General features: G+C 33.2%; 1 protein-coding gene across 1 annotated transcript in view; it reads left to right on the top strand.

The window, feature by feature from the left end:
- Positions 1–573: 573 nt before the first annotated feature.
- The window catches only part of LOC129233130 (CAD protein-like), a 90,671-nt gene continuing 76,967 nt past the window's right edge, over positions 574–14,277 (top strand). Inside the window, exons 1-3 of the mRNA XM_054867193.1 lie at positions 574–630; positions 6,138–6,242; positions 9,403–9,627. Coding sequence (XP_054723168.1) covers positions 574–630; positions 6,138–6,242; positions 9,403–9,627 — 387 coding nt within the window. The remainder of the gene's footprint in view (positions 631–6,137; positions 6,243–9,402; positions 9,628–14,277) is intronic.

Here is a 14,277-nt window from a genome sequence, read left to right on the forward strand (position 1 = left end):
GCAACAGCTATTAAGCATATTTTTCTATATTGCTAATTAGTAGTGCTATTGCTATTTTGTAGTATATTTAGTAATGATGATATGCCGATATATATGTAATATTTTGTGTATTCCAGTTATTTTCAAATATTTTGAATCCAATTTTTAATTCTTTTTTTTTTTTGATTGAATAGTGTGTGAAAAAAAAAATTACTAATCTAGTAAAAATTTGACAGCAAAGTAGATTAAATGTTACTGAAACTAATTTTCTTGTAAAAGCCGCTCGTGTTATTACTCCTGAAAATTTTGCTTTTGACTCCTGAAAACTCCTGAAATTCATTTTGTCTGGAAGAGTATGAACCTTGTTGTATGATTAATTTGTTGTAATCTTGCAAAACTTATTTAAATTTTTATTCATCATTTTTATATCTTATGAACAATATCCTCACATTTATTTCGTGTCTTTTTAAAATTTTTTCCAAATAGGATAATCAGCTGAAAGTGATCGAGTGTAACCTGAGAGTGTCTCGTTCCTTTCCCTTCGTGTCCAAAACCCTGAACTGCGACTTTGTCGCTCTGGCGACTCGAGTGATAATGGGTATCAAACCGGAACCCATGGAAGTGCTGAGCTGTGGCAGAGTTGGAGTTAAAGTAAGAATGCTTTTATAGTTCCTTTTATAGCATGTGACTAACTGCTGTTCTAAAATTTTTCCCAAAGCCAAAAAAAAAAAAAAGACACCCTAGATGTACATGATATGGTTTTTTTACTTCCTTTTACCAAAAAGGAAGTATTGTATTTGCAAAAAAATTTTCACTTAAAAATCTGCCTTCATTTCCATTTTGCTCACCCCCGAATGAATGTTGAGTTTTTTTCAACCCGACTACACGTGGATATGTGCCTAGGAACGTACAGACACCCGATATATCCATTTTGACGATCCCCGAGTTAATTACAACAAGTTTTCTCGTGACGTCTGCATGTGCCTATGCACGTCACATAACTCAAGAACGGTACGTCCTGGAAAGTTGAAATTTGGCATGTAAACTCCTAGTGGGGTCTAGTTGTGCACCTTCTTTTTTCGGTAACATTCGGATGCTCCAAAGGGGGTCTTTTGTCCCCTTTTGGGGGGAATTCATCGTTAATTTCGATGTTAACTCAATTGATGTTATAATTTGGCGGACACTTGGCGATATATCGCCAGTCTTTTGGTCGCCAAGTTTTTCGCCAACTTGGCGACAAAGTTGGCGATTTTTTTTTTTAAATTCTGGTTTTGATTTGGCTATTGCTGGTGATATTTAGAGAGTACGCGATTGAATCAAATTAAAACTGCCAGTAATGGGGAAATGACATTAAATTGGAGTAAAAGGAAGTCATGTGATGCACACACATCAGCTCGCTTTACAGTGTATTGAACAAAAACGAAATTCCTTCTTTTACTGTGTTGTATCAAAACTATGAAGTATTAAATTCAAGTTTCGTACCGTGTTATAATAATCGCAAATTTGGTATTGTCTAATATCGAAAACCATGTTGTGGAAATACCGTGTTACACGAAGGACGCCTGTACATCTGAAACAACCAGTCATCAACATCCATTCTGGACGCAGGGTTGCCACACACCTTGGAAACATGGAAAACTGGAATTGTCAGGAAAATGAAAATCACCTAAAATGATCAGGGAATTGTCAGGGAAAATCAAATTATTGAAATTTCTGGAAATGATGGGGAATCCTTCCCATTTTTTTCGATCTGTTAGGTAAAACCGCTGCGTCATTTGTTAATGCTGAAGTACGGTAAATGTCGCATTCCAAGTATGCGAATTTTCCAGATAGGCGAGAGAAAAAAAAATCAAGCTCATTTTTAGCTCTCAATCAAGCCCAGCCATCATTGAAGACTGAATGTAATAAGGTTACAAAAGAAAGAAAAGAAATAGCCATACAAAAATCATAAAGTTCTGGTTTAATATCACTACATTTTATTTTGCTTCTTTTGGGGGGGGGGGGGAATCCAATCCAAGCCATGCTTAACTAGAAATTACTAGTATTTTCTGCAATGCATCTGTAGCCTTATAGTATTTTAAGGTCTTTCATTCTTTTTTTTCCATGAAATGATGTGACAGCAATTTAAAGTCTCAAAATTTTTGATTTTATTGTTAAAACTTTTTTCGAAATCATGCCAACATTGAAACTGTGGCTTTGCGAAAATTGCTTGGTGTGTTTGCAGCGTTAGAAATCAGTAAAAATCCAACTGGTCCTTAGGACCAGTCAACATGAATATGTACTGGTCCTCAACAACCTCACTGGTCCGCTTTAAATTAAACACTAAATATATTTATATTCAAAAATTATTTACATTTTATGATGATTACATTTATTAAGTTTTCTTAAATATAACTGTTTTATTTTTAGCTCATTGATTAAACATTAAATAAAAGACTTAACTGTTCAAAATGGTAAACATAATATTAAATAACAATGTGAACACTTAATATTAAATAACAATCAAACAGATAAGCACATTTTTCTACTGATGAGGATTTTTAATGTACTTGAATGTTTCAAATTTAAAACTTTTGTTTGGCGAAGTCTGGCAATAAACATTTAAGTCTGCCAAGTATACGGTCTGAAAACAAATTTCATTAAACAACCCTTAAATTAGGCAACCAAAAAATTGAATTTAATTTGATCATTTTTACTTAGCTTCAAGGACGTTATTTTCAAATCCAAGTGTGATAAATATTGAGTAAAATGTTCATGTGTGATTTAAAACTATATAAAACTTTTGAAAAAGAAAAAAAAACTAATTGTAAAAGATTTCAACCAACTGTTTGACTAATAAATAGCTAAACATTGGCTAGGCAAATGCTTTTGAATTTTTTCTAGCAGAGTGTGATCAAAAATAGATAGTGGTTGGTGGTCTCAGGGACCACCAATTATTTTTTTATGGTGGTCCGAGGCAGGTTTTACTAGTCTGGGACCAGTGGACCAGCAGTAATTTCTGACGCTGGTGTTTGTGATTTCAGTCCTTTTTTTTAAATCAATGTGATTAAATTTTAGTTTGTCTTAACTTAACCCAAATACGGATTACAATTATTGATAATTTTTTAAGCGTTATTTGGTTCACAAAGTAGATTTGCTTATATAAAATATATGTTGTATTGCTATATAATAACACAAGTTGGTATTCATTAACCTGAAATTTTTTTCTAAAAGCAACTGGAAAACCTGGAAATGTCAGGGAATTTCATTCTTGAACTTCTGTGGCAACCCTGTGGACGGCCCCTCATTTGAATTTGGGATTTCTTCTTTTTCCAGGTTCCCAGTTCTCCTATCTCCCGATTGGACGGGGCCGATGTGACCCTGGGGGTGGAGATGGCCAGCACGGGGGAAGTGGCCTGCTTCGGAGGAGAACGTCTACGAGGCCTACCTGAAGGCCCTCGTCAGCACAGGCTTCCACATCCCCAAGAAGGCTGTCCTGCTATCCATTGGAAGCTACAAGGTCGGTTCACTTTCACATGCGATTAAATGGATAATTAACTAATTAATGTAAAACACCAGTAGTGGCCACTTTGAAACGCAGTACAGTAGAAGACCATTATAACGCCGACCTGTGTTGTCTAAGACAAATAATTAACTTACAATGAAAATGTAATTAGCTTGTTTATTATAGCATTTTTTACAGAATACTAAATATTTATATAAAGTATACTTAATCAAGATGCAACTATAAAATAAAAGACGTAAAAGTTGGCTCATTCTGAAAAAATTGTTTTAGCAAACATTTAAAATCTAAGTTTTACAATCCAACATTTGTTTTTTATTTACTTTTCACCTTGTAAATTAGAAGTAACATGGAGAGACATAACTGAAATATTAAAGTGCATTATTTATATTATATTGTCACTATTTCTTGATTAACAATATAATGCTACTTTATTTGCAATTAGGTTTTTGCCATTTTTTCCATTTTTGCCGGTTTTTTTCCATTTTTGGCATGGTTTTTTCCACTGGCCCGGCAAAAATACCTTTTTGCCGGCAAAAAACCCAACCCTGTTATAAAGAAATGAAATGTCTGGATTTCAACGGGCCAGGACATGCAGTAGAAGACCGTTATAACGCCGACCTGTATAACGCAATTCTCTATAAACCGCACTACTTTTCAGAAGTAAACAATAGGTTTTGAAGTTTAAAAAATCCCTCTGTTTTGCTTTGCAAACATAAAAATGGTTAGGCAAATTAAAATTTGAAAGTTTTTCATCTTTCCATCTTATTCCAAAGCTTTTAAATAGAAAATGAGTACTCATAGTAAACAGAAAATACCAGACGGCTCTTGAAAATGCAGCTGTTATGCAAACCATGAAGCTAGCAGAAGTGCAGGATTTTTATTGTGAAACATATTTATTTGTGAATAACTCATTGTAATATGGGTGCTTTGATACTCATTGCAGATAAAACTAATTCTGAAGTGCTAATATATAGATATATTCTGAATGTTAGTTTCCAAATTTGTGAAATGATCTATATAACGCAAAAACCTGTATAACGCAAAAGCTCTGGTCCCGAGGTGTGCGTTATAACAGTCTTCTACTGTAGTAGTAGCCACAGTGAAGTATATTTTTAAATTGTGGGTCTGCAATATTAATTGACCCTCTTGAAACTCAATGAGCGTTTTATAGCTCAATGTCCTCTAAATCTTTTCAATTTCTAAAAATGCCAGATTTTCAATTTCTTCAATTTTTTATCCGTTTTTTCTTAAACCTCATATTTGATTCAGCAAAAGTCTCTCCAAAATCCGAAATTTTCAGTTAATGGCCGTTCCGACATTCTCCCATCCGTAGTATTTACATGACTTACTTGAAATTCATATAACTGATGAATAAAATGGATACAATAGGGTAGTTACTTTAAGTACCAACAAAAAATCCCATTAATATTGTTCCATTTCTTTCTTCAAATTACAAAAGAAAATTTGAAGTGACCACTACTGGTGTTTTACCTTAGTTAATGTTCAATAATTATTGACCATTTAGATTACGTTTGCATACCTCGACCGGTAACTGATCACATGACAGCTAATGACGTCTGCACATGCTAAAGCATGGATCACGGCCCCACTAGATGGCGCTGGCACTTCACAGGACTTGATAATTTAGGACTTTTCTGTGTTAAACTGATGCAGCTCATGCACCCTCCAATCAATGTTAATGTTTCAAAGTTTGTTAATTTTTGATTGGACTTCGCCCATTTTTACACAAGAGGCGCTGAATGGAACCCTGCATCCACCAATCAGTGGCGACGTAATGGAAACAGGAGTTCCCTGTAGCGCTCTCTTTGTTGCCCATGAGTTTCCGCATCTACCAACCAGTGGCAACGTAATGGAAATGGGTTTCATGTAGCGCCCTCTTTGTTGTTATGAGTTTCTGCATCCACCAATCAGTGGTGACGTAATGGAAATGGGTTCCAGTAGCGCCCTCTTTGTTGCTATGAATTTCAGCAATAGTCACGGCCTATAGGAATTAAGTGGGGCTATGATTGGAGTTGACATTATCAGCTGCCATGTGATCTGGTAGCCACCAGTCCTTAATGTATCAGGTGTGAAAGTTTTCTGTCTTTTTTTAAAGGATTTCTTACCATTTTTGAGATTGATCTAAATTTGCTGAGAAATCATCACCAAAAATGTAGAAGATTATAACTGCAACCTGGATTTTGGTGACTTTTGCACTTCTGGGCTATTTTTCATCTTTCAGGTCATTTTCAAAAAGTTTCTGAGGCATTTGAAGCACTTTAGAAGATATTCTTTTATACTTTATGTATAAAAATTTGGAAAAAAGATGTTCCCTCACATTTGAAAATATCAAACAACATTTACTTTTCCAATGCAATTCTGTTATTTTATAACTTTTTACAGGGTGCGTACATACTCCTGGGATCCTGGGAAACTACTTCTGAGAAAAAATCAGTTTCCATTTTTCTTGGAACTGCCGCGATTTTCTAAATAGTCCTTGGAATTATTCACAAATCAAAACAAACGCATTTCCGATCATGTTTGCAGAAAAGAAATCACTGCCCTTGCAAATGGTTAACTGTTTTTTTTTAGCAACAATGTGTGTTTTAAATATAAGTAATGTTTGTCACAGTATTTTTTCTCTTTCTTTCAGCATAAACAAGAGCTGTTACCGTACGTTCAAATCTTGAAAAAGATGCCCCTGAAATTATATGCCAGCACAGGAACCGCAGATTATTATTCTACAAAGGGAATACCGGTAAGATCTTGATTGTTCAAACTAATGCATGGCTTTATATTTTGTTATTTGTTTGGAAATAGAAGATTTAACGTTGTTTAATTCAGGGTTGGCAAAAGCCGGGTTTTTTTTTAAAAAAGCCCATGGACCCAGGGTTTTTTTGGGTTTTTTTAAATAAAACCCAAAAAAAACCCAACTAAAGTTTGGGTTTTTTAAAAGAAATGTGGGTTTTTTTTTGTCTTTTTTATGGAAAATGTGGGATACTTGTAGCATATTGTAGTGTAAGTATATGGACAAAGTGTAAAAATTGTCTTCGGGTAAAAAAAGCTGGAAAACTAGTTTTAAATTCAGAGTTTTCTGAAGAAAAGTATAAAAGACGAAAAAACCCAAGAATGGTGAAGTTCCAGATTTTTTTAATTTTCATTATTACCAACAGTTAAGGCAAAGTTACTTCTCGAGTTATAAAATCTATTGTTCGTTTTTAATTGCTACATTTTTTTATTTTATTTTTTTTTGCGTTTTACTTGATTGTATTTCATTTTGTTATGCAAAACTACTGTAGAACCTCAAGTAATTTAAATCCCTATTTACTGAATTCCAGCTCAATCAAGACATTTCTTTGAATTTTATGTTGCCTGTTTTTCTATTTCTGTGTACAGAGTAAGAAATATTAAACTTTTTCGTAAGATAATGAAAATACTGTACCTGTTCTGTTTTCTGTCGACCGTTTGAAAAATCTGTTATTTCTAAAAAAATATACCTTGTGTTTATTCGAGATTTGTGACGTGTTGGGTTGCAGAAAATAATTTACATGAAAGCCTTTTAACTAGATTAGTTTCCTCAATACAATCTACAAATATTGAGAAAATCAGACGTGACAGGACTTGGTCAAGATAATTTGAGTTATTATTGACCAGTTAAAGAAAAAAGTTAAATACATTTATTTAAAATCTTTGAAGTATTTCTTTAATGCCGTTAAGAGTTAAGAAATACTATTAAAGTTCAAAATTTATTTTTTATGTCCATTGTCTGTGGTGAAGAACAAATAAAAAAGAAGTTTAAATTGTGAAAGTATTTAAATTAATTAACTTTTTAAAAACTTCTCAGAAAATTTAAAAAAACCCAAAAGTGGGTTAAATAATGGGTTTTTTTAAATGGGTTTTTTCAAAAAAACGCATTGGGTCCAACCCAATTGGGTCCAATTCGGCCAACCCTGGTTCAATTTTTTATATGGTATTTTCATTTCTGGAAACTCCAATTTCATTTAGGCATAGATTTGAATTTTAATAGCTACTAAAACTTTTATCTGTATAAACAGGAGCGTGCACAGAGTGGGGTGCTGAAAGGGGCACCTGTTGGTGTGGGCCCAAACATAAAGGGGGCCCAAGATTTTTAAAATGAGGTGTGAAATGTACTGTAGAGATATATAGGGGTAAAAAATATGGAGGGTGGCCCGTAAAAGTCATTAGTGACAGCCCCCAAAATTTTCTGTGAACGTCCCTGTCTGTAAAAGGTTTTTATCTGAATCCAGGCCTTTAAATTTTTCTGCACTTTAAGCTCAAAAAGGCTGTTTTTAAAGCCCCGAAACACAAAGGAAGGAGGTTATAAGTTTGGTGTGTCTGTGTATCTGTGTGTGGCATTCTAGTGCCTAAACGGATGGACTGGTTTTGAAAAAAAAAAAAAATTCGAAGCGAGAGTTGATCGAGAGTGTTTTTAGCTAGATTGTGTCTTTGGATGATGTTCATCGATGAAGATATTCATTAAAAACCTCTAAAAGATTTTTGGCAATTTTTGCAGTGAAAACATATTTAAAAATTTAGTACCCAAGAGAGTTTTTTTCTGTGTCTGATAGAACTTCCACGTTATATAGAATTCGAATGATAACGTGTTTTAAAGCAGATTTTATGTATGGCTAAGCCTCTATTCACTCGATTAGTAGCCGAATTCATTGTTGGCCGACAAGGAAATGAAAAGCAATGATTTTTAAGTTGCCAGTTTCTATTTGTTATCAAATAAAAATACTTGACAATGATTTTTAATAATTCAACGCGGGGGCGTAGCTAAGGGGGGGGGGTTTGGGGGACAAACCACCCCCCCCCCCCCGAAAAGTTAGTCTCAAAAAAAAAAAGAGAAAAAGAAGAGAGAAGAGAAAAAAAAAAGAAGAAAAGGAAAATAATTCCAAGCGATTATACATATATATATATTATATATATATGTATATATATATATATATTTATATTATATATATTATATATATTATATATATTATATATATATATATGTATATATATATGTTATATATTATATATACATATATATACATATATATATACATATATATATATATAATATATATACATATATATATATATATATATATATATATATATATATAAATATATATATATACATATATATACATATATATATATATATATATGTATATATATATATATACATATATATACATATATTATACATATATATATATGTTTATACATATATATATATATATAGATACATATATATATATATGTATATACATATATATATATATACATATATATGTATATACATATATATATATATATATACATATATATATATATATATACATATATAATATATATATATATATATATATATAAATATATATATATACATATATATACATATATATATATATATATGTATATATATATATATACATATATATACATATATATATACATATATATATACATAATATATATATGTATATACATATATATTTATATATGTATATATATACATATATATATATACATATATATATACATATATATATAAATATATATATATACATATATATACATATATATATACATATATACATATATACACATACATAAATATATATACATATATATAATACATATATATATACATTATACATATATATAAATATATATATATAATATATATATATATAGTATATATATATATATATATATATATATATATATAAAAGAAGTAACCCCCCCCCCCGAAAGTCGGGTCTAGCTACGCCACTGATTCAACGCTTTTGAAAGATTTTCCCTCTTGATTCTTCAGTTGCGACTCAGTCGGGGGTTTTTTTTTTTTTAATTTTTAATTTTATTATCTGTTTCCATGAGGATGACCCTATCCTTCCTTTGCACAGATCGAGCCCGTGGAGTGGCCCTACGACAACAAGGGCGAGAGCAAGGGCCACCTGAAGAACATCACGGACTACTTGGCCCAGAAGGAGTTCGATGTGGTCATCAACCTGCCCATGCACAGCGGGGGATATGCCAGAGCTTCCCATGGATATCAGACGCGTAGGATGGCAGTCAACTACGCCATACCCCTCATCACAGACGTCAAGTGCGCTAAGCTACTCATTGAGGTATTTTTCTAATGCGTCTTCGTAACATTTTTTTTCTCCAATTTACTAGGTTTCGCATGTTTCTGTCAAGGGTGGATACAAGGATGGGGGGGAAGATCGCCCCCCCCCCCTTGAGCAAAGAGATGAATAACTGGGCACCTACCGAAATTAACACTTTGAGGTCTATGCCTGAGCGTCACTCGGGCTGCTGTTTTTGGTGATGGTAAACTAAGCCTACCCGAGAGTCTCTCGGGGTCAAATTTTTCCTCTCTTAGCTATAAAAGTACGAGTTCTATACGTTTCTAACCTTTTTCAGATACTATCTAGGAACTTTTTAGTTTCAAAAAAATAAAAATAGATAGCAGCACCAGGCAGAAATGACTACATGAATCGTGATGGAATAGGGGTTTAAAATTCGAGTTTGTGCTTTGAAAAGTACCACGCAAAAGCAAATTTTATTAAATAATGTTTATTTTCAAATTAAACCTATTTTCAGATATTTTTTCAAGATATAGGTAAGTTTTACATTTAGTCTGGGAAAACTGTCATGGCTAAAAACGATGTTTTCCTATGCAGAACTTTTTTTTTTTAGTTTCAAACATGCGTTTTTCAACAATTTCTTACTAAATATTGATTTTTATTTCAGTCAAAGAGTTCCTTTATTACGAAAGAAAACATCTTGAAGTGTGTAATACAATAAAAAATTACTAAAAATACAATCATATAAGTGTTTTTTAAAAAATCATGCAAAGCACCAAAAAATCCCAGTCTGTAAGGAGATATGCGGTCGAAATAGCTCAGACCTGAAAGTGTTAACTAAAAAAAAAAAAAAAATTAAAGAATATTCGCAAAACAAAATATTCTTCAGAGGCAAAAGAACATTCTGGTCTTTATAGGAATAAGAATTTATAGCATTTTTTTCTTCTTTGTTGGGATTGAATTTTGGCTTGAAAATATGATGAAACAGAAACCTTAAGATCTTCACCGAGAAAAAAAAAAATCTAACAGGCTAAAATGCAAATCATAAAGGGGAAAGGGGGGGACTTAACCTTCGCAATCAGACATTCAGAGCCGATTTTTTGATGACGCCAGTCATTCTGTAGAGCGTCACTCTACGAAACAGGGGAATATGTTCAGTCATTGTCTCTCTTGAATACATTGTCTTGCCCATGCACAGCGGGGGATATGCCAGAGCTTCCCATGGATATCAGACGCGTAGGATGGCAGTCAACTACGCAATACCCCTCATCACCGATGTCAAGTGTGCTAAGCTACTCATTGAGGTATTTTTCAAATGCGTCTTCGTAACTTTTTTCTCTCCAATTTACTACGTTTGGCATGTTTCTGTCAAAAATGGAAAAATTCCTGACAAAAATAGATGCATAGCTGCCAACATGTAAGATTTAGCCTTATATTGTAAGATTGTAAGATCTTATGGCATAATTGTAAGATAATTAGGTTTTTTGATTTCTGGTACAGTAGAAGACCATTATAACGCACACCTTGGGACCAGAGCTTTTGCGTTATACAGATCATTTCACAAATTTTGAAACTAATATTCAGAATATATCTAAGTATTAGCACTTCAGAATGAGTTTTATCTGCAATGAGTATCAAAGCACCAATACTACAATGAGTTATTCACAAATAAATATGTTTCACAATCAAAAGAAAGTGCATTTACCTGCACATCTGCTAGCTTCATGGTTTGCATAACAGCTGCATTTTCAAGAGCCATCCGGTATTTTATGTTTACTGTGAGTACTAATTTTCCTTTAAAAGATTTGAATTAAGATGGAAAGATAAAAAACTTTCAAAATTTAATTGCCTAACCATTTTTATGTCTGCAAAGCAAAACAGAGGGATTTTTTTAAACTTAAAAACTTGTTTACTTTTTAAAAGTTGTGCGGTTTATAGAGAATTGCATTATACAGGTTGGCGGTTATAAAGGCATTCTACAGTATTGTTTTTCTCCCGTTAAAGTAGAAGTGCCAACTGTTACACCCACTGGTGGTTGATGGAAGGGTAATCTCGGCGAAGAAAATGGTTAGTCGCATATTGTCCGTAGGACGAACCGAATTTGGGCTTCACGAAATGGAAACATAAACTATACAATGGCCAGACCTCCGATCGGGAATTCCCAAATTGGCTCTTTTGCATTGCCGGAACTTAATTCGGGAAAACAGGCAAAGGCTACTCATTGAGGTATTTTTCTGATGCGTCTTCGTAACTTTTTTTCCTCACCAATTTACCGTATTTTCCTGCGTATAATCCGCGGATCATCTGCTAAAAACGGCAAAGTTTATGAGGTGCGGATTATACTCACTACCAAACGGCACGAACTTGAGGGTCACGGATTTTTAAAAAATTCTAGATATAGGTTTATTCCAACTAGATATGAGCCCAGGTATAGCGGTTTGACTGCGTAGGCCCTAGTTGGGCTGCAACGGGGGTCCAAAGTTGATAATTTGGACCCAGAAATGCAATGGTGTTTCCTGTAAAATTACCATTTTTATCGCTTTTTCTGCTATTGTACTGCATAATGAGCCGTTTGCATGCTTATATTTGAATTAAGTTGAATACTAGTTTTTTAATAAGCAGTTCTCAAATTCAAATTGGCTCCTACTTTTAATTTCAATAACTTGAATGACGAAATAATATAGTAACAGGATATTTATCGTTTGCAAATGAAAAACTAATTATTTTCGTTTTTTATTAATCATCTGCTATTAACAAGTATTTATCGTTTGCTAATAAAAACATTTACTTTAACTGGATATTTACTGTCTGCTATCAAAGATATCCCACATTACTTTAACTGGATATCAGACGCGTAGGATGGCAGTCAACTACGCGATACCCCTCATCACTGACGTCAAGTGCGCTAAACTACTCATTGAGGGTATTTTTCTGATGCGTCTTCGTAACTTTTTTTTTCTCCAATTTACTAGGTTTGGCATGTTTCTGTCAAAAATGGAAAAAATCCTGACAAAAATAGGTGTGCTCTATTTGCACGGATCGGATGCAGCTTCTTTAATTTTGAGTCATTTTAACAAATAACGAATAAATACCTTTATTACGCCCCAAAGCAGAATACTACTAAATTTGCGACGTACGTCGCAGAACAGATGCCTGAGCTGCAGAACAATTCTGTTCAAATGTGAGAGGAAAACTGACAAATTTTCTGCAGAAATTCTGCAAATTTCATTGAAATTTCTGCGAAACCACGGTGCCCGAAAATTTGCAGAAACCGCGATGCCGAAAATTTGCAGAAACTGTGGTGCAGAAAATCTGCAGAAACTGTGGTGCAGAAAATCTGCAGAAACTGTGGTGCAGAAAATCTGTAGAGTTTGCAAATTTCTTAAAATTAGTAGAAAATCTAATATTGTCTCAAATTACGATAATTTGGGGGAAAGCTCGCGATGTTGAATTCGATTAGTCCTTTGTAGGTTTTTTCCAATCGATCTTCATCCACTACAATTTCCGCCATGCATGTTTAGGAAACATAACAACATGTCCATCGCTGGAAATTGCGTGTCTTGTTTAAGATTTCAATCCTTTTGCATCCAGAAAATAAATCCTTCATGCCATGTAAAATTAACCAAAAAATGTGGTTTGACACCTAGGTTCGGATTTTTATTAAAATTTTGTATCTTTGCTCTTTCTATGCATTTTGGAAAGAATATAAACTTTTTTTGGAGAATCCCAATCGGTTTAGGTTTGACACCTTGTTAAAGTTTTTTTGATTTTATAGATTTCATGTTCAACTAATTTTCCAAATTCAGTGCTCTTTAATTAGTCATTTGGTTGAAAGCTGTGACGTTTCCGGAAATATCTCATTTCCACAAAAATAAATAGTAACAGTCCAGTTAAAAAAAAAAAAAACTATGTGAAATAATTTTGATTTTTGCCACCCAACTTGTTTAAAATGTCACGTTTTTTCGCGTACAATGCTTAAAGTACTTGCAGAACAATTTTGGTCAAATGATTTTCCGTTGCAGAACATCGCCAAGTATTCTGCTTTGGGGTTTATACGTGAAATACACCGCCAGCTCAGTCAATTCCAGCTGCAGTTTCGTGCTTATTAGCACTCATCCGCCGGGCATAGGAAAGTGACTGAGCTGGAGGTGGAAAACCTCTTAAGGAAGCCAAGAGTGCCAAACAAACTGGTAGCTAATATTGAATTAGTACACCAGACGAGTGACCTTTATGCTTCAAAATTAAATGAGTCATTAACCAACAGAAATTGCAAATGACTGCTGACACATGTTTTGGTGTTACAAGGAACACCTTTTTCAATTCAAAGAAGTGTCTGAGCTTTTGGATGAAAAGTCACCTGGGGAAAGATGCTTTTCTCGGACATTTGCAATTTTTGTTGGTTAATGACTCATTTAACCAAATCTAATTATTTTCCTGTTTCTTAACCTGAAGCATTCAATGCATCACTGAAACAGTAATCTAAATGTTAATTTTTATTCATTACAGGAATACTTTTTAGTTGTTACTATGTATGCATTACTATGTATGCACAAGATCAGGAGGTGCAGAGTAACAATGAAATAACTCAGGCTTTGGTTTAAATTATTTAACAGTAGTCATAACTATTAAATGACAAATTATTATCTTTTAGTTAATTTTAAACAGAATAATATTTAACAGAATGATGACACT

Source organism: Uloborus diversus, unplaced genomic scaffold, assembly GCF_026930045.1.
Source record: "Uloborus diversus isolate 005 unplaced genomic scaffold, Udiv.v.3.1 scaffold_18, whole genome shotgun sequence".
NCBI lineage: Eukaryota > Metazoa > Arthropoda > Arachnida > Araneae > Uloboridae > Uloborus > Uloborus diversus.